The sequence below is a fragment of the Tursiops truncatus genome, chromosome 12 (genome assembly GCF_011762595.2).
Source record: "Tursiops truncatus isolate mTurTru1 chromosome 12, mTurTru1.mat.Y, whole genome shotgun sequence".
In the NCBI taxonomy this organism is placed as follows: domain Eukaryota; kingdom Metazoa; phylum Chordata; class Mammalia; order Artiodactyla; family Delphinidae; genus Tursiops; species Tursiops truncatus.
This window is the reverse complement of record NC_047045.1, coordinates 39,937,098-39,960,616: the sequence shown is the minus strand read 5'-3', so window position 1 is coordinate 39,960,616 and position 23,519 is coordinate 39,937,098. Positions and strand designations below refer to the sequence as shown.

At 41.2% G+C, this 23,519-nt stretch overlaps 1 protein-coding gene across 1 annotated transcript in view; it reads right to left on the bottom strand.

Annotated features, from left to right (window-relative positions):
* The window catches only part of LOC101321152 (uncharacterized), a 91,125-nt gene that overhangs the window by 48,672 nt on the left and 18,934 nt on the right, over positions 1–23,519 (bottom strand). The window contains exons 5-10 of the mRNA XM_073789490.1: positions 17,513–17,673; positions 16,274–16,385; positions 14,814–14,863; positions 14,258–14,434; positions 7,282–7,399; positions 4,618–4,780 (exon numbers count right to left, since the gene is read on the bottom strand). Coding sequence (XP_073645591.1) covers positions 4,618–4,780; positions 7,282–7,399; positions 14,258–14,434; positions 14,814–14,863; positions 16,274–16,385; positions 17,513–17,637 — 745 coding nt within the window. The 5' untranslated portion in view covers positions 17,638–17,673. The remainder of the gene's footprint in view (positions 1–4,617; positions 4,781–7,281; positions 7,400–14,257; positions 14,435–14,813; positions 14,864–16,273; positions 16,386–17,512; positions 17,674–23,519) is intronic.

The following is a 23,519-nucleotide window of genomic DNA, read 5'->3' as shown; positions in this document are numbered from 1 at the left end:
CTGCCCCACAGAATTTATTGGACAGGATTAGCACTCCAGCCCTTACCGGATGAGGTACCTCACTGCAGCATCAAACTGCAGAAACATAACCTCCCTTTGAAGGAGGAGGACCTGGGACACCACAGTGGGGTCTTGGGGTCTCTGGAGGCTGTCAATCATTTTCTGCAGCTCTTGAAGCTCAGACCCTAGAAGATGGACGACATTTTACTCACTGTGAAACACAGGCTACCCTAGCTACCCTGTGAACCATTTCACCTCCAAAGCTAACTTTTTACCTAAATTGACTTCTCTTTGTTTGTGAGTATACTAATTATATGTTTTGCAAGATCAGCAAAGCCTTATGTTCTAGAACCCAAGGTCTGATTTATCTTTCCTTCCTTCCTTCCTCCCTCAGGAATGTAATAACTTGCTTTGCTTTTCAGCAGAATAAGAACATACTGTTGAAAGAAAGTTTCAGTGTTTATAAGGCTACAGACTCTAAATAGATTGAAAAAGAGAAATTACAAGGAATGGGAAAGTATAGGCCTCAGTAAGTCTATTAGGGGCTTGAAATTACTATAAACCAGCACTCATTTCTCATAGCCATGCCATTCAAATCAGCCCTGTCACTGGCTCATCCTGTCAATGGCTCATAGATTAAAGAAGACTCAGGACCATCCAAGGCAAGCAAAAATATGTATACATATATGTATACATGTATACAGACACATACATAGATCCTTCTAGGAGATTCTCATCATTTCAGGAGTAGATGTGGGAGATCCTAAATTGGCTTATTTCTTGGACCCTTACTGCAAAAGATTTATATGTGTTTTGGATGGAAATTTAAGTTAGAGGCCTTTTGGGGCACTCAATACTGGTTTGAGGAACCTGGCCTGGGTCTAGATGGCTGTACTAGCATCTCTATTATTGGCTCAGGAAATGAGCTGCTTAGAATGGGAGAGCACAGCAAGAAAATGACAAGCCCTTAGGGAGCACTCATGGGGCAGGTGGGTGGGCCCCATTTCCAGGGCTACCAGAATGTCAGCTGATCTGAAGTGCTCATCAGCTCCCTGTGGGCACAGTGATAGTTTTCTACTTGAGAGGACATCCCTGCTATGGGAAGAGAAGGATTGGGAAATTGATCACCATCCCTGATTGTAGCCCATGCAGAAGTGAGATGGGAGATCCACGAAGCATTTCCGGAGTTACTCTATGTCAACCTCTCATCCAGACTTGAGCAGCCTTGTACCCTATCTGGCCCGGTACTGGATCTCTTCCTACATTTCTGGCATGGAAGGCAGGGGAACTGAGGGAGCAGGGAGGCTGTCCCTGAGAGCCTGATCAGGGCAGAGCCAGGTCTGAGAATGGTTGCTAATATGTACTTGCAATATATGCTCTTGGCTTTAGGAAAAGATGAGCAGTCCAGATTTTATATCCATTTGATGTTTTACACACCACAGAAAAATGTTTTTTGGGTATTTTCCCAGCCACAAAAGAATTGGGGCCAATCATTAGAGTTTTTATGAATCCTCTATAAATCTGATGGTCATATTGGGCTGAAAAGAAACTTCCACCAGAAGAGGAGTCACAGATCAAATTGTACAAGAACTTTCAGAATGTTGCACTGGATGGGAGAAGTGATGGTCAGTGAGCCTTATTTGTTCAAGGTCTAACGTGGCTGGTCTACAAGCAATACACTCTGTCAGGCTATGCAGCAACCAGGGGGAAAGGTTTATCATCGCCTGCAATGACAATGAAAAAAGAATACGAAGTTGTACATACCCTGTGATTAAAGCTCTGTAAAATGTATTTTGGGCAAGGGCTAGAAGGAAGTAAGGATAAATAAAAATATTTCACTTGTTACAATGGTTGGATTACGGGTGATTTTTCTCTTTTCATTATTTCCATTACTGTTTATATAATGCTGTGTGTGCACTTTTACACGATCACTTCCCAGCAAAATTGTTCTGTGCTGACAGGTGGCATTATCATTAAAGTACAGGTGTGGAGGAGGGCCTACCTTTTCTTTGTTACGCACTGGTAACAGTCCTCATTTGGGTCTCCCTTTCTTGTGGGCTCACACGGCTCAGTGGGAGCAGAGATGGCAGGCACAGGCAGGGAAGGCAGCCTGTCTGTGAGGAGGCGGCAGATGGTTGCCGTGTGGTCATGGGGGTGGTGGGAGGAGACCCTCCGCCGGGAAACAAATGAGCCTCTTCTTGTGCCTTTCCCCAGGAGGGTTCCCTTTGGGAAATCAGACAGAGAGAGCAGAATCACAGTGGCCCTGCTTCCATGTGAATACTCAAAGCCAGTACATTTTGTTCATGAAACCCTGAGTTCAGTGTGTAGTGTCTGGGTTTAATTGGCCTCCTAATCCTTTACAAGAAAATCATAATGTAAACTCCTACATTCTGATTCCACCCTCTGCTTCACACTGACTCCAAAGGGAGTTGCTGGCTTTCAGGGAAGGAGAAAATTTGGCAGGGTCCACAGAACTAGCCCACAGTATCTCATAGCTGCTTCCTCAGTCAAGTGGGAGGACCACAGCTGAAATTCGAAGTGTCTCTTTAAAAGATATTTTAAAGCACATAAGTCTTCAAAAGTCACTTTAACTCCAAACAGCTCTGAAATGGCTAAAAGGAGTTGGGTGGGTCTATGAACAGACCCGTCTCCTCTTTTCACCTTAGTTTTCCTTGTCTCCTCTGGGAAGCAGGCCAGGAACTGAGCAGCCTAGCCTTTTAAAAAAGATGATTATCTTAGAATGGAATTTTTTTTAGTTCAGTTTGCTCTTTATCTATTTTCAGCGAAGCAGAGTATGTAAAACTTTGCACATTCTCCCTGGAGCACAAATGTTTTTACTGGCAACATGACAAGGTGTGTCTCTCTAGTTGTACACCTTGGAAAGCCTGGGCCCCAATTATTTCAATGGTTTCCAGTTCATAAGCATTTAAGTAGTAAAAAACCAATTTCCTTCATCCTCAATTCTAGGTCCTCAACAATTTGGCCTCATTTACCACTATCCCTCAGTGTTGCACTGGTGGGTTCATCATTCTTTCTGGACCGGCCATGTGTAGTCCTGCCTGTTATCTTTGCCAGTATCCTTTTCTTGTCCCCCTTTAGGACAAGCCCTCCTATTTTTCTCCATTGATTCAAGTGAGGACAAGTCCTCCCAGATCACCCTCCCTGAGGGCTCTTCCCTCCCAGTTGCTACAGAACTTCCTATGCAGTGACTTCTTTTGGAAACATGGCTCTGGCCCTACCTTGGCTTCTATCTCATCTTCTCAAGGGCAGGGATAGCATTCTTCCTTGCCCATCCTCCTTTCTCCTGTCCCTCATCTACAGTCCAGCCCCACACCCTCCCAACATCCAGCTCCACTGCAGAGCATCTTAGTTTATTTTCTGAGTTAACCCCTTACGACAGTCCCCAGATTAGCAAAAGGAAAGGAGCTAAGAGTTCTTTGGAACTTCTGTAATCTCTTGATGCTTATATTGAAGACTTGCTAGTAGGCCTGCAACAATTCTGTGCTTTCTGCTGAGGTAGCACCAACCCCTTCCCTTCTTCATGCTGCCTCTCCTCAGATATAGGATCAATCTTCCTCGTGGAACAAGTCAGAATCTCCCACGAACATTTCCTTGATGCACCGCCCAGAGAGGAATAGGTTCAGATTATATCATGTTTGTTTTAAGACCACTAAGTTTAGATAGGCATGTTACCTCATTTCTTTGGCTCTTCTCACACTTTAAAATCCTTGTCTACTATGTTATAATATACTGCTGTTAATTGATTAATATTTACATGACTAATGACATAATTAGGATGGGAGTCAAATTATTTAAATAGTAAGACCAGTTTCACTGCTTCCGATAAACCCAGCTTACTAAGCATTTCAGTGTCTTTAATTTACCTCATGCATTTATCTGAGAACTTGTGCTGAGTGAGAGTTCACGGATTAGCACTGGGCAGATAAAACAAAAGCCTCAACTATTCTTACTAACAGGACTACCGGGTCATTGTTAGCTTACTGAGGGCTGTCCGCAAGCTTCTTGACAGTGAATGCTTGGCCTTGACCTTGCCACATTAGTTCACGAAGCCCAGAGGGGGAAAGGGAATGAAAGCAAAGCTAATATTTAATGGGGACTTGTACATCCTTCTAGAATTTTTACAGATTTTAATCCACAGAACATCTCCCTGAGACAGGTGTTGTCACCCCTGTTTTACAGATGACAAACATAGAGCCAGGGAGTAAAGTGCCCAGCTTTTAGTAAACCAAGTGACAGAGGCAGGGTAAAAACCCAGGCCCCCCAAATTCTGACTTGGCATACTTCATGGTTTAACCTGTAAATGTGGAATCAATCCGTTTGGAGGCAGTATATAATGGGACTTTCCCTTTGCCCTTCTGTCATTTATGAGGAAATATTTTAGTCCTGTCTTTCCAGGTATTAAGAGCTTCATAGTAATTAACTAGATGGGGGAAATCCTTTCACAATGTATATGTATATCAAATATAAAGTTGTTCACTTCAAATATATGACAATTTTATTCTTCAATCAGGCCTCAATAAAGCTGAAAAAAAAAAAGAGCTTCATGGAATTTCAACTGAATATTGAAGGCAATTTTAATCACCTTTAATCACTTACCAATACCCTTAGTTCCTCCCCAGTCGTCTCTCAGAGGGTTAGGACTTAGAGGAAATTCAAAATTTGGACGATTTCCAAGTTTAGCCAAACTGAAGAGGTAGGCCACAATGTCATGGAGACGGGCTATCAGCTGTAGAGTTAGCTTTAAGGCTCTAAAAGCTACCTGTGGGTAAAATCAATACAAGGAAATAATTTTCAAGAAGCTTCTAAAGGGATATAAAAATATATGAGCATCGATTAGGAATAATATATTTAAACAAGAATATTTAGATAAACATTTTCACAGTATAATACAGGATAATAGTTACAGGATAATATCTGAAAAAAAGAACAAGCCTTTTCATGAACTCAGGTTATATATGTCTTTGGACAAGGTAACTCTGGCTGGGGAATTAAAGCAAAGTGTTTCTCTTTGTTTAAAGCCATTGGAGGCCCAAAACACATCAAAATGTGTTTGTATGACTAACTATCAATGAATTACAAGGGTCACAAATAAATTCCTAGCAGGGACTCATATTCAGACAACATTACCCTGAGGGAATACCTGTAAGCAAAACATAACTACTTATCAACACAGTTTAAACACATGATTGAAAAACAAACAATGGATCATAAATATCAACATTCAGTGAAGGAAAAGAGAAAAATTATGATTTAACTGCAGAAGGAAGTAGTTTTATATATTTTTAAAAACCCTAAAAATTCTTCCGTGAATGAATGAAATAAAGGGTAGTTCTATTTCTAGTTTTTTGAGGAATCTCCATACTGTTTTCCATAGTGGCTGCACCAATTGACATTCCTACCAAAGGTGCACAAGTGTCCCCTTTTCTCCACACCCTCACCAAGACTTGTTTTCTCGTCTTTTTTTAATAATAGCCATCCTAACAGGTGTGAGGTGGTATCTCATCATGGTTTTGATTTGCATTTCCCCGACGATTAGTGATACTGAGCACCTGTTCATTTATGTATTGGTCATTGGTATATCCTTTGGAAAAATGTCTGTTCAGGTCCTTTGACCATTTTAAAATCGGATTATTGGTTTAAAATTTTTTTCTTTGTTTTGTTTTTGCTTTTGCTATTGAGTTATAAGAGTTCCTTACATATTTTAGGTATTATCCCCTTATCAGATATATAGTTTGCAAATATTTTCTTGCATTATGTAGGTTGCCTTCTCCTTTTGTTGAGTTTTTTCTTTACTAGCAGAGACCTTTTAGTTTGATGTTATCCCACTTGTTTATTTTTGCTTTTGTTGCCTGTGCTTTTGTTGTTGTATCCAAAAAATCATTGCCAAGACTGGTGTCAAAGAGCTTTTTCCCTGTTTTCCTCTCTGATTTTACGGTTTCCAGTCTTACAGATAAGTATTTAATCCACCTGAAGTTAATTTTTGTGATTGGTGTAAGATAGGGATTCAGTTTCATTCTGTTGCATGTAAAATTACCATATGATTCAGCAATCCCACTTCTGAGTATATATCCAAAGGAGATAAAATCAGTATATCAAGGAGATTATTCATACTTCCATGTAGCATTACTCACAATAGCCAAGATATGGAAACAACCTAAGTGTCCAGTAGATGGATAAAGAAAACGTCACACACACATGCATGCAAACACACAGGAATATTATTTAGACATAAAAAAGAAGAAAACCTTGCCATTTACAACAACATGGGTAAACTTGGATGACATTATGCTAAGTGAAATAAGCCAGACAGAGAAAGACATACACTGTATGATCTCATTCATATGTGGAATCTAATCAAAATGAAAAGGTCAAACTTATAGGAAGGTGGTTGGTTGCCAGGGGATGGGGGAGATGGGCTGATGTTGGTCAAAAGGTACAAACTTTATTTATAAGATAAATAAGTTCTGAGGATCTAATGTACAGCATGGTGACTATAGTTAATAACACTGTATTTTATACTTGAAATTTGTTAAGAGAGTTAGACAAGCATTCTCACCTCCAAAAAAAGGTAACTATGTGAGGTGATAAATGTATTAATTAGCTTAACTGTGGTAATCATTTCACAATGTATATGTATATCAAATCATCATGCTGTACACTTTAAATATATACAATTTTATTTGTTAATTACACCTCAATAAACCTGGGGGGAAGAAAGAAAGGGTAAGAAACCTAAATTGCTAAACAGGTTTTCACTTACAAAGAAAAATCAGAATGTTCCCAAATTGCCATTTTCAACATTGCATTTTATTTAACTAATACTTGAATGTTTTATGTATTTCTATATCTACTCTTTTTTAATGGTCACCCTCCATCAGTAAATGAGGTACTTGGAGGGACCCCTCAAAAAACAGGAACCAGCTAATGACTGTGGTTAAGTGCGAGCTCAACCTCTCCTTAGTTTCAGCGCATCAGGGTGGGATTTTCTTGGCGTTGTGGAGGAAATTAAGGATTAATAAGGAATGTCGGAAGCTCCAATTAGTGTTCAGTAATGACCATGGAGAAACAGAACTATGAAATAATGAGGCACAAGGGAAAATATAATAAAGCAGGCAAAAACATGAGGAGCTGTGAGATTTCAGTTATTAGGTGTTCCTGAAAAAAAAACAAAAACAAGAGATGTTCTCTGAAATTGATATGTTTAACTGTGGGACATAAAAAAGCCAATTTCCATTCTGGCACACATAAAAAAATACAAACCTTTTCAGGCAGAGTTTTGAACATAATCAGCACTTCAGAAGGATGGGGTATGAACCATAAATTGAGGAAGACTTTCCCGTCAGCAGGCAGCAAACGTCGCGGCCAGGGCTGAAAACTCCTGCGGCATGAGAAGAAAACTCCGGGAGTACAGCATTTCTCTTTCTAAAAGGGGCGTCTGGCATGAACTTATACCACCGCCCTCCAGCCACAGCCCAGAGCCCACGTTGTGGTGACACACACACCCAGCGTCTAAGCCCAAGGGCAGCAGCCCTCCTTTTCAGGCTGCTCACAAGTGGCCACAGTTATAAATAACTCAACAGGAGAAGAGCAGTTGGGCTGGTTTTAGCTTCAGCTGTTATCGGGAGGAAAGAGTGGGCACAGGGGGAGGGAAAGGTGTAATAAGAAAGGAAGCGGAGGGCATAAATTAAGTGCCAGCACCATACCTCGGGTGACATTTTCTCACTTAATTCTTATGACAACCTTGGGATGTTCCTATGTCGTTCCTGTTTCACAGATGAGAAAACTGAGGCCCTACCAGGCTACGTAGATCTTTCCTATCCAGCTCCTAAGAGATGAAGTTGAGATTTAAGCGCAGGTCCGTCTAGTTCTAGAATCCAGGCTCTGGAGACCAGCCTCTATTTTCCTTCTCTCCCCACCACGTTTCCTGCCAGGTTCTCTAGACTCTGGCCCACTTTTCCTTCTTTCTCCTTTCTTCCTCCTTCAAATACTTGATCATTTCTTAGGCAGCAGTATTGCTATCTCTTCGTTACTGGTTTACATACAAATACATAATTCATATATGTCTGGTGTAAGGATTCACACAAGCCCAGGTACCCACTACCTGGCCTGGGAAACAGAATGTCTCCAGCTCCTCTGAAGCCCTTCCACAGCTCCAGAGTCCCAACTTGCTCCACCTTGGCTGGCAGTGCCTCAGGGCACCTCAGTCAAAAAAGGCAAGAACTGAACTCCTCACCCCTACCCACACCCCGATCCCAGGCTTCCTCCTGTGTTAAAAGAAACACAATCCCCAAGTCCTCAAAACCAGAAACCAGGGAGTCATTTTTAGATCCTTCCTTCTTTATCCCTCAGGTCCTATTGATCCCATTGCTCTCTTGTACCCAGTTTCCATTCCCACTCCATTGTCTATAGCAAGGACTCTCAACGGGAGGGTCTCACGTTCTAGGGAGCCTTTTGGAAATCACAGGGGCATTTTTTGATTGTCATTATTTCTGGGTCCTTAGGAGACACTCAGATGACCCTTTCCATTTCTTAAAGTAAAATGTAATTCATTTTAACTGAGGGCTGAATGTTTTCGATATCAAACATTCTGAATACGAAACTTTTTAAATTACTAAAACTCTACTTGGAGTAGTCTCAAGTCTCAGGGTTTTAATCAGGTAATTTGAAGCTCAGGAACAAAGTATGGTGGTGTTAGTTTGGAGAACTTCTCTTATTTCAGCAACCACAAAGTCAGACTATCCTGTCCTGGAGTAGGTCAAAACCAGCTTAAGCTCGTCTTATCTCTATTATTTGTTTGAAGGTGCCCCAAGGAAACACTGACTATCAACAATAAAAAGTCATAAGGCCCGTGTCCGAGCACACAGGTCTGTGGGCCATGGGGCGTGCAGCAGGGTGGCTGAACTCAGTCTTGGCCTCTGAGAAGCACATGTGTTCCTGGAGCCACAGGGCCCTCTACCACATGTTATCCTTTCCTTCTCATCCATTATTTCCTGCCATTTCTACCCCTGCCTGCAGCAGGTAGCCCTCTACTGAAGGGGGACAGAGAGGGCAGCAGAAAGCTTTCGGTGCTCAGTGCAGGAGCAAAGCCTGGTTCTCAGCCCTTCAAGGAGGAATCTTCCCCGCTTGTGATGGCCCACCAACTCAGTGGTCTGACAATTCCTTGACCTGCTCGACATCACCCCCTTCACCTCCATTCTCCTTCACTGCCCACTCCAGGGCCACACTCCAGACCTTATCATCACCGGGAACCATATCACCTCTAAAGACTTAAACTCAAATATCCTACTTTCCAGCTCAACCTTTTATTCTTCCAGTTTTCTCACTCATTCACTCCCACTAAACCTCCTTCATCCCCACAAAATATGCTCCTTGACGTCATCCAGCCCTCTGGCCTCCCCTTCCATCTGTCAGTTCCATTCTGACCCCCACTACTCCCTTCCCTATCCACACTGGGTCTCACAGCCAAGCACATGAACTACTCTCCCACCAGCACCTTCGGTTCTCTGCCTTTTTGTACTTGTGACCCACTTATCTAGCAAAACCCCAGCTCTGGATCCCTCTAGCTAGTCTGCTTTCTGCTTCTAGTTGCATGCTGCTGAGCACAGCTAGAGGAACTCACACTGCTAATTGCATTGATGCAGCAACAAAAAAATGGTTTCCAGCCTGAGCTGTGTCATGCCAGGGAAAATTGGTTTTCTTTCCTTTGATCAGCTGTCATGTCCATTTCCTTTTTTAACAACTCCAAGTCTTCCTTAAGCCTCATACCAAATTCCTAGCAGCAGATGATGACATGGTCTGTTATTTCATAATTGAATTAAAGGGGCTGGAACTGCCCCCACTTCCTGTGGGCTCACTCTCCCCTCCCCATCCTCCCTTTCAAACCAAGGTCAAAGGCACAGGCACACACACAGGATATGAAGTGAAGACAATCTCTGCCCTCAAGGATCTTACATTCCAGAGGCAGCTAGACCTGCGAGCATGATGCTATGATAGAAGCATGGAGGAATGGAAGTATGTGAAAGTGGAAAACATCCAGAATAAGAAGCATCTGAGACTTGCTGGGAGACCAAGGGAAGAAATTCACAACAGGGGCTTCTGAGCTGTGATTCATTATCTCCCCCTCCATATCTCTCCTCTTAATGGCACTACCATTCTTTTTTTCCTCCATTATAAAATGTGATAAAACATATATAACATAAAATTTACCATTTTAACTGTTTTTAAGTGCTCATTTCAGTGGCATGAAGTATATTAACACTGCAGTGCAACCATCACCACCATTTATGTCCAGAAAAATTTTTTTCCATATTCCAAAACTGAAACTCTGTACCCATTAAACAACAGCAACACTGCCATCTTTTTATTCACCCAAGCCAGAGACTCTGGGTGACATCCTAGATTCCTCTTCCTTCTCTTCACTCAGTTCTGCATTAAATCTAGCACCTGGCCTAGCTGATTTCACTTTCTAAACATCTCCTGTCTGTACAGTTTTAGTAGGTTCCTAAATGGTCGCTGACAATCATCTTGCCCCCTTCTCCCTGTTTGTTGAAGCACAAATGGCAGACTTCTGGATGGTTGCCCTTCGTGCTGTACATTTTGCTTCCCCAACTCATCCTCACATACCTTGGACAGGAGCCACTGGGAGGTCCACATGCTGTCTCATATCTCTGTGCCATTACACATGCAGGTCTCCCAGCATGAACTGAATTTCTCTTCCTTGTGCACCTGAAACACTAGTCATCCTTCAAGACTCAGGTTAAGTGTCCCCTCTTCCCTGAAGCCCACCTAGCTCCTCATCCCCACCTCCCTGCTCCTTCAGATAATACTGAATACTTCCTGGTGAGTGCTTTCATTATACTTTAATCTTATTCTTTATCACAACGTACTGTAATTGCCTATTTCCCCTTGCCTGAAGGGAAAGAACCATGTCTAATTCATTGCTATACAGTGCTTGGCACCAAGGCTACCATGTACTGTTGTTCAGATTGTGCCCTGAGGCAACCAGCAGTGGCTGAGATCCAGCCTATACTTTACTTGCCAAGCTCTGCACCCTGGCATGGGGCTACCCCTGCCCGGGGGAAACCGTGCTTTCTTCTAATCCTCATAAAGCAGCAGTGTGGCATAGTGGTGGATCTGGCTGTCACACAGTAGGGGCTTGAATGTTAGTGTCCTCTCTTTCTGTCCCTGCTTTGCTCCTCTATCAGCCAGTGCCATGGCTCCTGGGAGTGTGGCCAAGTGTCATCCCAGTCTCCAGACTCCAGTCTCCTCTAGAGCCATGAAGGACATAGAACCCTCAAGGGGCATCATTCTTTGGAGGAGAGCTTCCCTTGGCTCCTCTTCTATTTAGGTTCTGGTTTAGGGGCAGGTGTCTCTGCTAAAACTAAACAGTATGTTACAGCCTTTAAGGATTGAGTAGCATCTTAGGATTTTAGACCTACAGAATTTACAGGGCTCTTCTAGTCAAGGGGATGGCAAACACAAGCAGGGAGGCCTCCTTTCTCCCTTTCCTTGACCATGGTATGACATTGCCAATCAATCACAACAATATCACAAGTTTGGGATGTCTTAGAATCCTCAGCAGGACACTAATACAGCAGGACACAGAACTGACATTTAAAATAAAACATTTCTTATCCTTGATCTAACACAACTCCTTATTTTAGGAATAAGGTGAGGACCTCTGTTCTCCATGACCCTCATTCCTCAACTCTGTCCCTTTATCTCTAGTTAATCTTGACCTGGGATGATTCCCACTGATCATTTCATGAACATTCTTAGATGGCTCCCTTCCCAGTAAGTCTTTCCTGAGCAGTCCTATTCCTTGGAATAAAGCTCTAGACAATTTAGCACTAAGAAACTTAGCATGTTTAACTTCAGAGAGCTGCTACAATCTCCTCACTTATTTGATGGAAAGTTGAAGTCCAGAGATTGAAGAAAAGTGATTTGCCCGAGACCTCAGAACAACTTATGAATATGCCGGGTAAAGTCCAACATTCTAATTCTTGGGCCATGGCTCTCCCTATTATACCTTCTTGTGGCTGAGGTTCATTTCTTATTAATACTCAATGCATGGAATCATAGACTTTGGAGTTAGGGTTAGGGTTAGCGTTAGAATTATATACAGTACCTTTTCCAAACTTCCACAGAAGACAGAACTTCCTTTCTCCATGCTCCATTTCATGTGAGTGTATCAAAAGGGACATGTTAAAATCTAGAGGTTTTAGGAAGCAGGAGATGGGTGTAGTGGAGAATTGCTGAATCTGTATCAGTCAGTTGCTGTTCATCCACTGCCTGACTATATGACTTGGGCTCTGGGTGGGCACTCCCTTTGCTCACACTTTCCTAGACCAAAGCCCTGTCCTGAAATGATCACACATTAACTGACCAGACGATTTAGGGCTCTAGCCTCTCCCATTTAAATGACTGTTTCCCTTAATCTTTAGGTAACACACATCATCTACAAAAAAAAAAAAAAAAACCAATAACGGAATAGAGCAAAACCTGCAAGTTGGAGAGATTTTTTTTTCCCTCTCTACATCCTGACCTCCTTATTTGGTGGCTGCAAATAAAACAGATTAGAAACCAAAATAGACTTCCTTAATCCATTTATCCTAAATAAGAATGTAGTGAACTCACGGTTAGAGTTCTGTAAACTATTTTTAAAATTTGATCCAAATGTAGATTGGGTTTATAAATGGTTGACATGGCTATTGGGTGGATGAGAAAATGGAACTAAGAAGTCTTAGAGGATTATCCTGTGATGTTTTTATATGAAAGAAAGAGGCACTTCAGCCTCACTGGGCAATAGATGTCCAGTCAAACTTTCAGCAAAATTATCAGTCTCCTGAGGTATTTTTTGCCCTGCTTCTCTCTCTAATGCATTCTTCCATTAGGTAAATCCTGAATTCTACCCAAGTGAATGTACTGGCTGGGCTCATGAGACAAAACACTGGTAATCCACAAACTGGTCATCTTATAAGTATCAAGGTCAGATTGGCCACTATTTTGATAGCCAGCTATCAGTCAGTCAAGGGCAGAGACTCAACTTCTTTGATTCTCTAGCATTCTCTAGTCTGTTCTACCATCACCTTTTCCTTGATGAACTCCAACTTACTTGTCACCTCTTCTTTGACTTTCTCCCTGAGGCCCTGGGCTAGAGTTCAACACTTCCTCTTTTGTGTCCTCACGGGACTTTCACATAACTCTAACATGTTATCTTTGAAATCTTTGAAGTGACTTGTTTGTTTATAGAGATTTCCTCCACTAGACTGAATTTATTGCCAGAGCCAAAATGACTCATTCACCTTTGTAACTCCAGTATACATAACAAAGTACTTGGTACTAACTAAGCACTGAACAAATAATGGTTGAATAATCCATGAATGATAAGTGAGTGAAAGAGTGGTCTGATACAAACGGTCTTTCAATTCCCTTCCATCTTTCTGTTCTGTGATCATATTTATTATTACTCTTACTCAGAACTAAACTCTGTGCCCATGCCAAAAGGGAAAGAGTAAGGAGGGAAGGCAGCTCACCCTATAGGGCGTTTTTGCTCCCTCTTGGAGGCTGTGTAACTGTGTAATACCCCCTTTTTTTTTCCTCAAAGGAGATTTGGTCACTTACAGCACAGGTATGCCAACTCCTCCATCCAAGTGAGTGAACTCTAGGTAGGCTGAATTACGAACATCTGGAAAACTAGATAAGGCATGATAAGAAGGCATGGAAGCAGCTCCACTCTTATCACTTAATATCATTCTACATATATATATTTTTCTCTATCAGTGAAGTACGGAAGGACACTGATTTATCCAAAGCACTGGAGTATCACTGTTTTGTTTTGTTTTTTCCTGAATATTTCTTCTACTCCACTGAGTAAAATATTTGAAGCCAGAAACAGTTCAAGATCAGGTTTACTTATTTGTTTGCTTACTTTAGATGCTGGCCTATGTAAAAGGGTGTGACTGATGACAATCTCTGGGTACTCCAGGGGTAAACAAAACTTCATAGATTGAAAAAGCAGTCGAACAGCCCATAAACAAAGAACTCCTTTTGCGTTCAAATACAAAGATACACTTATTCTTGGAGTGTTAGCCCTTTCTTTTCCCCTTCTGGACCGGAAGATCAAGGTTAAATACGTTAAAGGGAGCAAGATTTCCATACCAAACTTAACAAACCTCTCCCCTAGGAGAAGTGGGATGGGGAGGGGGAATAACAAGCTCTAAAGAGAATTCTGCACCTGGGGTCAGGCTTGAGGCCCTCCTTGGAGTCCCTCGACCCCTTCTTTTCTTGTGGTTGTCCCACCACGAAAAAGGTATCTCTGATGGTAGGGAAATCGTCCAGCAGGGCTCTCAGGCTGTTGCAGTATGCCATGATCTGCCCCCGAAGAGCATAGTGAGACATGTGGCGGTTGAATCTAAAAAGTCAGAAGAAGAGATGATGTACAGAGGTGAATCTAAGTTGTTCCATCTCTCACGGAAGTTCCAGGATATAAGTCCCTGGAGACTTTTCAAAGAGAATAGAGGACCTCTGTCAAGAAGAAACGTCTGTTTTGGTTAGGTTGCTGTTGTCTGAAGGCAGAGACATGGATCTCTTCCAAGTGCCTCTTAGCCATCACTTCTGATACTGCTTCCTCCGTGTGTCAGAAGGCAGTTTAATTTGCTTTTATCCAGTAGGACTGTGGCTTATTTAAACACAAACCAGCTGATTAATTGTATGGATTTCTGTATAATACTGTTGTTTATTGAGTTCAGAGTCATAAATCAGCATGTGTAGTTCACATATACTATACTTACTTCTGGCAATATTCAGCTATAACATCTCTCTTGACTTTCCCAATTTCATCCTGTGATAAAAGAGAATGACAGTTTTCCTATTAGACAGTTGGCTGTAAGAATTCCCCAAGCTAATACATCTGTACAAACTTATAGCTAAGTTAAAGCAGGAGAAGGCCACACAGCTGACATATTCTTTCTGAAGGTCAACCTACTGGGGGATATTCCTCTGTGGGTCTTTCCTACTCCAGCACATCTTGTGAGTATGCCAAGAATTCAAGGCCCTTACCACTCTTTACCTGAACCATTTCTCAGGGTTATGTTTGCAGAGAGCAGTCTGGAGGGATGAGGTAACATCTCTCTCTAGAAAAAAAAGCAGGTGGATTCCCAAGCTCAATGTCACTCAACTGTGACACAAAACTGCGTGTACCTCGGCTCCTCCATGTTGCCCCTGTGGAACCTCGGAGGCAAAAGGAAATGGCGCAAACATGAGGCTCATGAGGCTGGCTCTGCTGTGAGTAACAAAGTTCTTTGTCTCTGACCTAGGAGTCTTGTGTCCTCTGCCAGCATCCTCAGAACAGTAACAGGCTAACTTATTAGCTTATAAGTAGGCTAAAATCCCAGACCTTGACAAAACTGACAATTATATTGTCTGAACCCTTTCTAATCTGATAGGCATTGGATATTCCTGAAGGGCAGTTAATGAGCTAATATACTTTTCACTTGGTCAATATTTTTTGAATATTTTAGTTAAAAAAGTAATTTACTTAATTACTTATCAAAAGGAGTCCTTTGCCCCCATTATTGCTCAGCAGTAATCTAGAAGGTCTAGCCTCCATCATATCCAATTTGTAGAACTTGATTAGGTAAATTGAAGTCCTTCCTTTTCAGTCACAGGTATGAACAAAGCCTAGAGATTGTGAACCTTGTCATTTCATTCCCAAATAACTATATATTAGCCTAAGGACTTCTTCATCAAAAAATTAATGAATAATGAAATAATATCCATAAAATTAAGCAACACTTTTAATTGACAAAGGTTTGAATTTCATAATACTTCTCAAAAGATTAGGTTAGTATAAAACTGTTTAATAGAAACATGGTGGTAGTGTCTGAAAAACCAAGATAACAGGTGAATTTGATGGCAAGAGCCCTTGTGTACCTTGTCTACACGCCCTAAGCACCTGTGGGTCACTCAGGAGTTGTCAAATGTTCCAGAGTAGGTGCTGAAACTAGGTCTGCTTAGAAAGTGACAAAACAAAATGTGCCCTTGGAAAAATGCACATATTTTAAAAACTAGACTGCAATTAGCTTGAATTCCTTCCTTTCTATTTCTTACTGAACTCTCTTTTTCATTTCTTTATATTTTCAATAGTTCTAACCAAATAGGCTGAAAGCAACAGGTTCCAAATTAAAAATTTTTATTTGTTCAAATGTAAAAGATGATGAGATCTTTAGGGAGCCCTTCTTACTACACTCACGAGGTTCTTCATTCTGTCAGCCATGGCTTGTTTCCTGAGGAGGAAGGCGTTCAGCACAATGTCCCGCAGCCCCACCTTTTCTAGCTGAATAGACACGAAAGCTTCCAGAGCCCTGACAAGTGAACAGAGACATGTGAGCCCAAGGCAGGAGGTGAATGGACATATAACAATAAGACTGGTGGACAGGAACACCTGGGGCTGCATACTGGGCACTGCAACAGGAGATCATGTGGCTCTGTTTCTGTGGTTCTTACCTGCTCCAAGTGTTTCTCTTATATTCAGTGGGGATGCTGATATGTCACCATCCTTGTTGGGGACCCCCATGTGCCTGAGGCATGCATCATCAGTCCCTCCTCACTCCCAAACTTCATAGCCTGGCCCAGTGTTTGTACTCCCAAGGTCCCTTTGTGCCCTCCTGGTCTGAACTGTAGGGGTACCTGGACTGAAGTGGCCTCCTAAGGGTCCTCTTGACTAGACACATTGGTCTTAAATCTCCCATCCACACATTGGGAATGTGAATTTAGAGCACTCAAACTCTGGCCATGTGTCAGATTAAGGGCATCTTGAGGAGTAGAGTGGCTTTGCCTGTTACTTTTTTTTCATTCTAAATTTGCCAGAATTAGACTAGAGTCTCATTGGTATGCCTCAATAAAATATTCAGAGCATTCATAATTATTACAGAATACAAATGTCGTATTTTGTAATACAAATTATTACAGAATACGAGATCAAGATATAATACAGAAACCCTGGTTTATAGATATATGTCTGTAGAGGCCGTGCCTCTCTGACACTGTACCATTCTATTATTCTAAGCAATGGAAAAACCCTTGTTAGAATAGTGAGGATAGTTCTGTGCTTTTCTGTTTAAGATGTGGAAAATTTGGACATGTTCATATTCTTCTTCCTTATGTTCTACCCTCGTTGGAGTTCGAAAAATATAGAGAGAGGGAAGAAGGAGGGGAAGAAGGGAAGAGAAAGAGAAAGGAGAAGAGGGAGAAGAGTCGAGTCTGAAATTAGGAACCGTTGACTCTCCTTCATAGATTGGAGCATATTAGAAGGAGCTGAGCCTTCTTGGTGTTTTATAACGTTTTCAGACAAGGTCTTAAAAATTTAACACATGCTGGTGACTCTGGGAGTTTAGGCATCATTCAATCCCATAATACTGTTATTAACTAGCTTGAAAGAGGACATTTTTGTTATTATAAACAACCCTTCACCGTCACCCCCGTGCAGTACCTTTTGGTAGCCTGGAATCTTTCTGAAGGATGAATAAGCGTGTCTGGGACTTTTGGAGTTGCAGCTAACAGCATGCTTTCTATGCCATTCACAATTCTGGAATTTCTTCTTCTGGTTGGACCCATTCCACTATGATTTCTCAGACCTGAGCAAGTTATTTCCTAAAATATTTCAAACCAAAGTGAATTAAATTTGTTGGATTTGTAAGTCCTGTGGTACTGACTATAAAATTATCTCACAGCCATAAGTGACCCCAAATACATGTAAATGGCTGGATACACTGGGGGTGGGAGGGAGTGGAAGGGAGAGAAGAGAAGGGGAGGAGAGGAGAGAGTAAGGGAGCAAACGGAAGAGAGATACCATTTTGCACAATGAAGGGGTGAGGCACTAAGTGTGACTATTTCCAAAATAGAGTTGTCTAAGGTGCTCTGAGAAAAAACTCTTCATTTTACAAGGTGGCTAGTTGGAGTGCTTTGTATACTGGCCTCTCAAGAAATACAGCTGATGAACTTCATGGCTGCAAGATCTGAAAAATCATCTCAGGGTGCCCTTTTTTTTTTTTTTTTTTTTTTTTGCGGTACATGGGCTTCTCACTGTTGTGGCCTCTCCCGTTGCGGAGCACAGGCTCCGGACGCACAGGCTCAGCGGCCATGGCTCATGGGCCCAGCCGCTCTGCGGCATGTGGGATCTTCCCAGACCGGGGCACGAACCCGTGTCCCCTGCATCGGCAGGCGGACTCTCAACCACTGCGCCACCAGGGAAGGCCTGTCCATTCTTGTATAGCCTAAGCATATGGAGGTGGGCTGTATATGCTGCCCTGCATAATGTAATAATGAGGGAGGGAGAGGTGGAGGGTGGGTGGGGAAGGAAGAGGGGGAAGAAAAAAAGGGAAATCTGTATCTTCCAATATTCCTATTGGTTATGGAACTACAGGGCATGATGGATGGAATTCTTTTACATTTGTCTAAAATACTAACTAAAAGAAAAATATTAAGCCTTCAAAGGAAAGACTATTCTTCTTCAAAGAAAGAAATAAGTTCTCCATAGCTGAATTACTGAAGGACACTTAAGGAAAATGAGACAAAAGAAAAAAATCTTGGGTTAAAAAGTCTAAAGTTTCCATCTTGATTTTTTCTGAAGACTCTTGGGCTATCCCAGTCTCCTGGAAATAGTAGAATATACAAGTTCAGAAGACTCAAGAGGTCTTTGAAAGGCTATGAGTGAGCTAAGAGGGAAGAAAATAAGCTCTGTAATCAGATCCTAGTGCTGACACTCAGCTGGTGATCTTGGCTCTGTTCCCTAACCTTTCAAAACCTGTTTCCTCACCTAGAAAAAGGGGATGATGTCCTCCATCTCCTAGGGCTGCTGAGAGGACCCATGAGCTCAGGTATATCCATCACTTAGCTCACTGCCTTGCCTGGACCATAGAAGCTGCTAAGTGGAACCCTTAAATCCTTGACCCCCTCAAGTTGCACTCAAAATCTCAACCATGACCATCTTTTGTTTCTATCCTCACTTTCTTCATTTTTTCCAGTCCCTTCCTACAAATATGATCACATCTATTTTATTCTTAATTCTCCGACCCCTCAATCTTCCTCTTCAATTCTGACCCAACTTCTTAAAGAGTTATAATGGACTAAATGCTTGTGTCTCCCCCTAAATTCTTACGATGAAGCCCTAACCCCCAGTGATGGTATTTGGAAATGGGGCCTTTGGGAGGTAATTAGGGTTAGATGAGGTAATTAGGGTTAGATGAGGTCATAAGGGTGGGGCCCAAATCTGACAGGGCTGGTGTCCTTATAAGAGGAGGAAGAGACACCAGAACTTTCTCTCTCTCTGCCTTGTGAGGACAGTGGAAATGCAGACATCTGCCAGGAAGAGAGCTCTCACTAGAAGCTGATCATGTTGGCTCCTTGATCTTGGACTTCTAGCCTCCAGAACTATGAAAAAATAAATTTCTGTTGTTTAAGCCACCCAGTATATGGTATTTTGATATGGCTGCCCCAGCAGACTAATGCAGGAGCTGTAAATATACCCTACTTCTACATTGCTATCATTCTGTCACTCCTTAACTCTGGCAGTCTGGCTTTCACTCTAACCCCCTTAGAACTGCTCTTTCAGAGTCAGCAATGAACTTTTGAGTGAACTTACCTCAACATAATAATGACAAACCCACAGCCAACATCATGCTCAATGGTGAAAAACTGAAACCATTTCCACTAAGATCAGGAAAAAGACAAGGTTGCCCACTCTCACCACTATTATTCAACACAGTTTTGGAAGACCTAGCCACAGCAATCAGAGAAGAAAAAGAAACAAAAGGAATCCAAATTGGAAAAGAAGTAAAGCTGTCACTGTTTGCAGATGACACGATACTATACATAGAGGATCCTAAAGACGCTTCCAGAAAACTACTAGAACTAATCAATGAATTTGGTAAAGTAGCAGGATACAAAATTAATGCACAGAAATCTCTTGCATTCCTATACACTAATGATGAAAAATCTGAAATTAAGGAAACACTCCCATTTAGCATTGCAACAAAAAGAATAAAATACCTAGGAATAAACCTACCTAAGGAGACAAAAGACCTGCAGGCAGAACACTATAAGACACTGATGAAAGAAATTAAAGATGATACAGACAGATGGAGAGATATACCATCTTCCTGGATTGGAAGAATCAACATTGTGAAAATGACTATACTACCCAAAGCAATCTACAGATTCAATGCAATCCCTATGAAACTACCAATAGAATTTTTCACAGAACTAGAACAAAATATTTCACAATTTGTATGGAAACACAAAAGACCCCAAATAGCCAAAGCAATCTTGAGAAAGAAAAAGAGAGCTGAGGAATCAGGCTCCTTGACTTCAAACTATACTACAAAGCTACAGTAATCAAGACAGTATGGGACTGGCACAAAAACAGAAATATAGATCAATGGAACAGGATAGAAAGCCCAGAGATAAACCCACACACATATGGTCACCTTATTTTTGATAAAGGAGGCAAGAATATACAATGGAGAAAAGACAGCCTCTTCAATAAGTGGTGCTGGGAAAACTGGACAGCTAAATGTAAAAGAAAGAAATTAGAACACTCCCTAACACCATACACAAAAATAAACTCAAAATGGATTAAAGACCTAAATGTAAGGCCAGACACTGTAAAACTCTTAGAAGAAAAGATAGGCAGAACACTCTATGACATAAATCACAGCAAGATCCTTTTTGACCCACCTCCTAGAGAAATGGAAATAAAAACAAAAATAAACAAATGGGACCTAATGAAACTTCAAAGCTTTTGCACAGCAAAGGAAACCATAAGCAAGACGAAAAGACAACCCTCAGAATGGGAGAAAATATTTGCAAATGAAGCAGCTGACAAAGGATTAATCTCCAAAATTTACAAGTACCTCATGCAGCTCAATATCAAAAAAACAAACAATCCAGTCAGAAAATGGGCAGAAGACCTAAATAGACATTTCTGCAAAGAAGATATACAGATTGCCAACACACACATGAAAGGATGCGCAACATCACTAATCATTAGAGAAATGCAAATCAAAACTACAATGAGGTATCACCTCACACCAGTCAGAATGGCCATCATCAAAAAATCTACAAACAATAAATGCTGGAGAGGGTGTGGAGAAAAGGGAACCCTCCTGCACTGTTGGCGGGAACGTAAATTGATACAGCCACTATGGAGAACAGTATGGAGGTTCCTTAAAAAACTAAAATTAGAACTATCATATGACCCAGCAATCCCACTACTGGGCATATACCCTGAGAAAACCATAATTCAAAAAGGGTCATGTACCACAATGTTCATTGCAGCTCTATTTACAATAGCCAGGACATGGAAGCAACCTAAGTGTCCATCGACAGATGAACGGATAAAGAAGATGTGACACATATATACAATGGAATATTACTCAGCCATAGAAAGAAACGAAATTGAGTTATTTGTAGTGAGGTGGATAGATCTAGAGTCTCTCATACAGAGTGAAATAAGTCAGAAAGAGAAAAACAAATATAGAGAATTGACTTGAGGACACAGGGAGGGGGAAGGGTAAGCTGGGACGAAGTGAGAGAGTGGCATGGACTTACATATACTACCAAATTTAAAATAGATAGTAGTGGGAAGCAGCCATATAGCACAGGGAGAGCAGCTCGGTGCTTTGTGACCACCTAGAGGGTTGGGATAGGGAGGGTGAGAGGGAGACGCGAGAGGGAGGAGATATGGGGATATATATATATGTATAGCGGATCCACTTTGTTATAAAGCAGAAACTAACACACCATTGTAAAGCAATTATACTCCAATAAAGATGTTAAAAAAAAAAAAAAGCAACCATCCTAGCTACTACATGTTTCCAAGGATTTTGAATCACATCAAAGAGAATGTTATTAATGAAAACATTTTGGAAGAAATAATACTAGAGGTATTGTTGCATCTCACTTCTCTATGTCAAACTTTTAACCATTTATTCCCAGAAGAGAAATTTGAAACATTAAGGCAAAATTGTTGGGTAAAAGATCCATTCGCTTTTTGAAACCCAGAATCAATAATTGAGTTCAACTTGGTGCCTGAAGAAGAAAATGAATTATTATAGCTCAGTTCTTCATATACATTGAAGAATGATTATGAAACATTAAGTTTATCACATTTTGGATTAAGATAAAGGAAGACTTTCCTTTGATAAGTCGAAAGAGTATCCTGCTCTTATTACCATTCACAACAACTAGTTTGTGTGAGCTAGGGTTTTCAGTCTTAATCCAGAAAAAACAAAGGAAAGGAATGGATTAAATGGTGCAGCAGATATGCAAGTAGCATTATCCTCCTGTGTTCCAGACTGGCATGAACTTATGAACAGGCAAGCACACCTACCACGTTAAATAAATCTTTTTTTTTTAAATTGGAGTATAGTTGCTTTACACTGTTGTGTAAATAAATCTTACCTGGTTTTTGTTTTTTCATTTCTTATTTTGTGATTTTTTATATGTTGTATTTAAATGTTAATTTAGCACTGTATGTGATAACTTTATGTTTTAATTTTTGTTATATTTAATACTAATAAAATCATAATGTAATTTAAAAAAAGAAAGTAAAAGGGAAAAATTTGCCATCTACAACTTCAAAGGAATATTATCAATATGCCTAATCTAATTAGTGCATAACTATGTGATTCTCTGCCTCTTTATTACTTTTTTATCTTTGGAGTAAAAATTCTTTAAAAAAAAAAAAGGAATTAAGGGTCCAGAAATACACTCTTACATTTACGGTCAACTGATTTTTGCCAAGGGTGCCAGGACAATTCAATGGGGAAAAATGAGTCTTTTCAACAAATGATACTGCGACAGCTGGATAAGTACACTCAAAAGAATGAAGTTGGGGCTTCCCTGGTGGCGCAGTGGTTGAGAGTCTGCCTGCCGATGCAGGGGACACGGGTTCGTGCCCTGGTCCGCGAAGATCCCACATGCCATGGAGCAATTGGGCCCGTGAGCCATGGCCACTGAGCCTGCGCGTCCGGAGCCTGTGCTCTGCAACGGGAGAGGCCACAACAGTGAGAGGCCCGTGTACTGCAAAAAAAAAAAAAAGAATGAAGTTAGACCCCCTATCTCACACTACATATAAAAATTAACCATAAATGAATCATTGACCTGAATATAAGAGCTAAAACTACAAAACTTTTAGAAGAAAACATAGGAGTAAATCTTCCTGACTTTGGATTAAGCAATGGTTTCTTAGATGTAACACCAAAAGAGTAAGTGACAAAAGAAGAATTGGTAAATTGGGCCCAGTCCCGAAAGCGATGGCGGTTGCAGTTGTGGGTCTTACTTCTCCTCCCTTGCCCTAGAGGATCTTCTCTTTTTCTCCCTTTCTGCCATTCCAGCAAGCTGCAAACCCTCTGAAAAAAATGCCTCTGCACCTCTAGCTCTTGTGGAGGTTGGTGTCTTTAGTGGAGTCTCCTATTTCAGGGGGACCTTCAAGATGG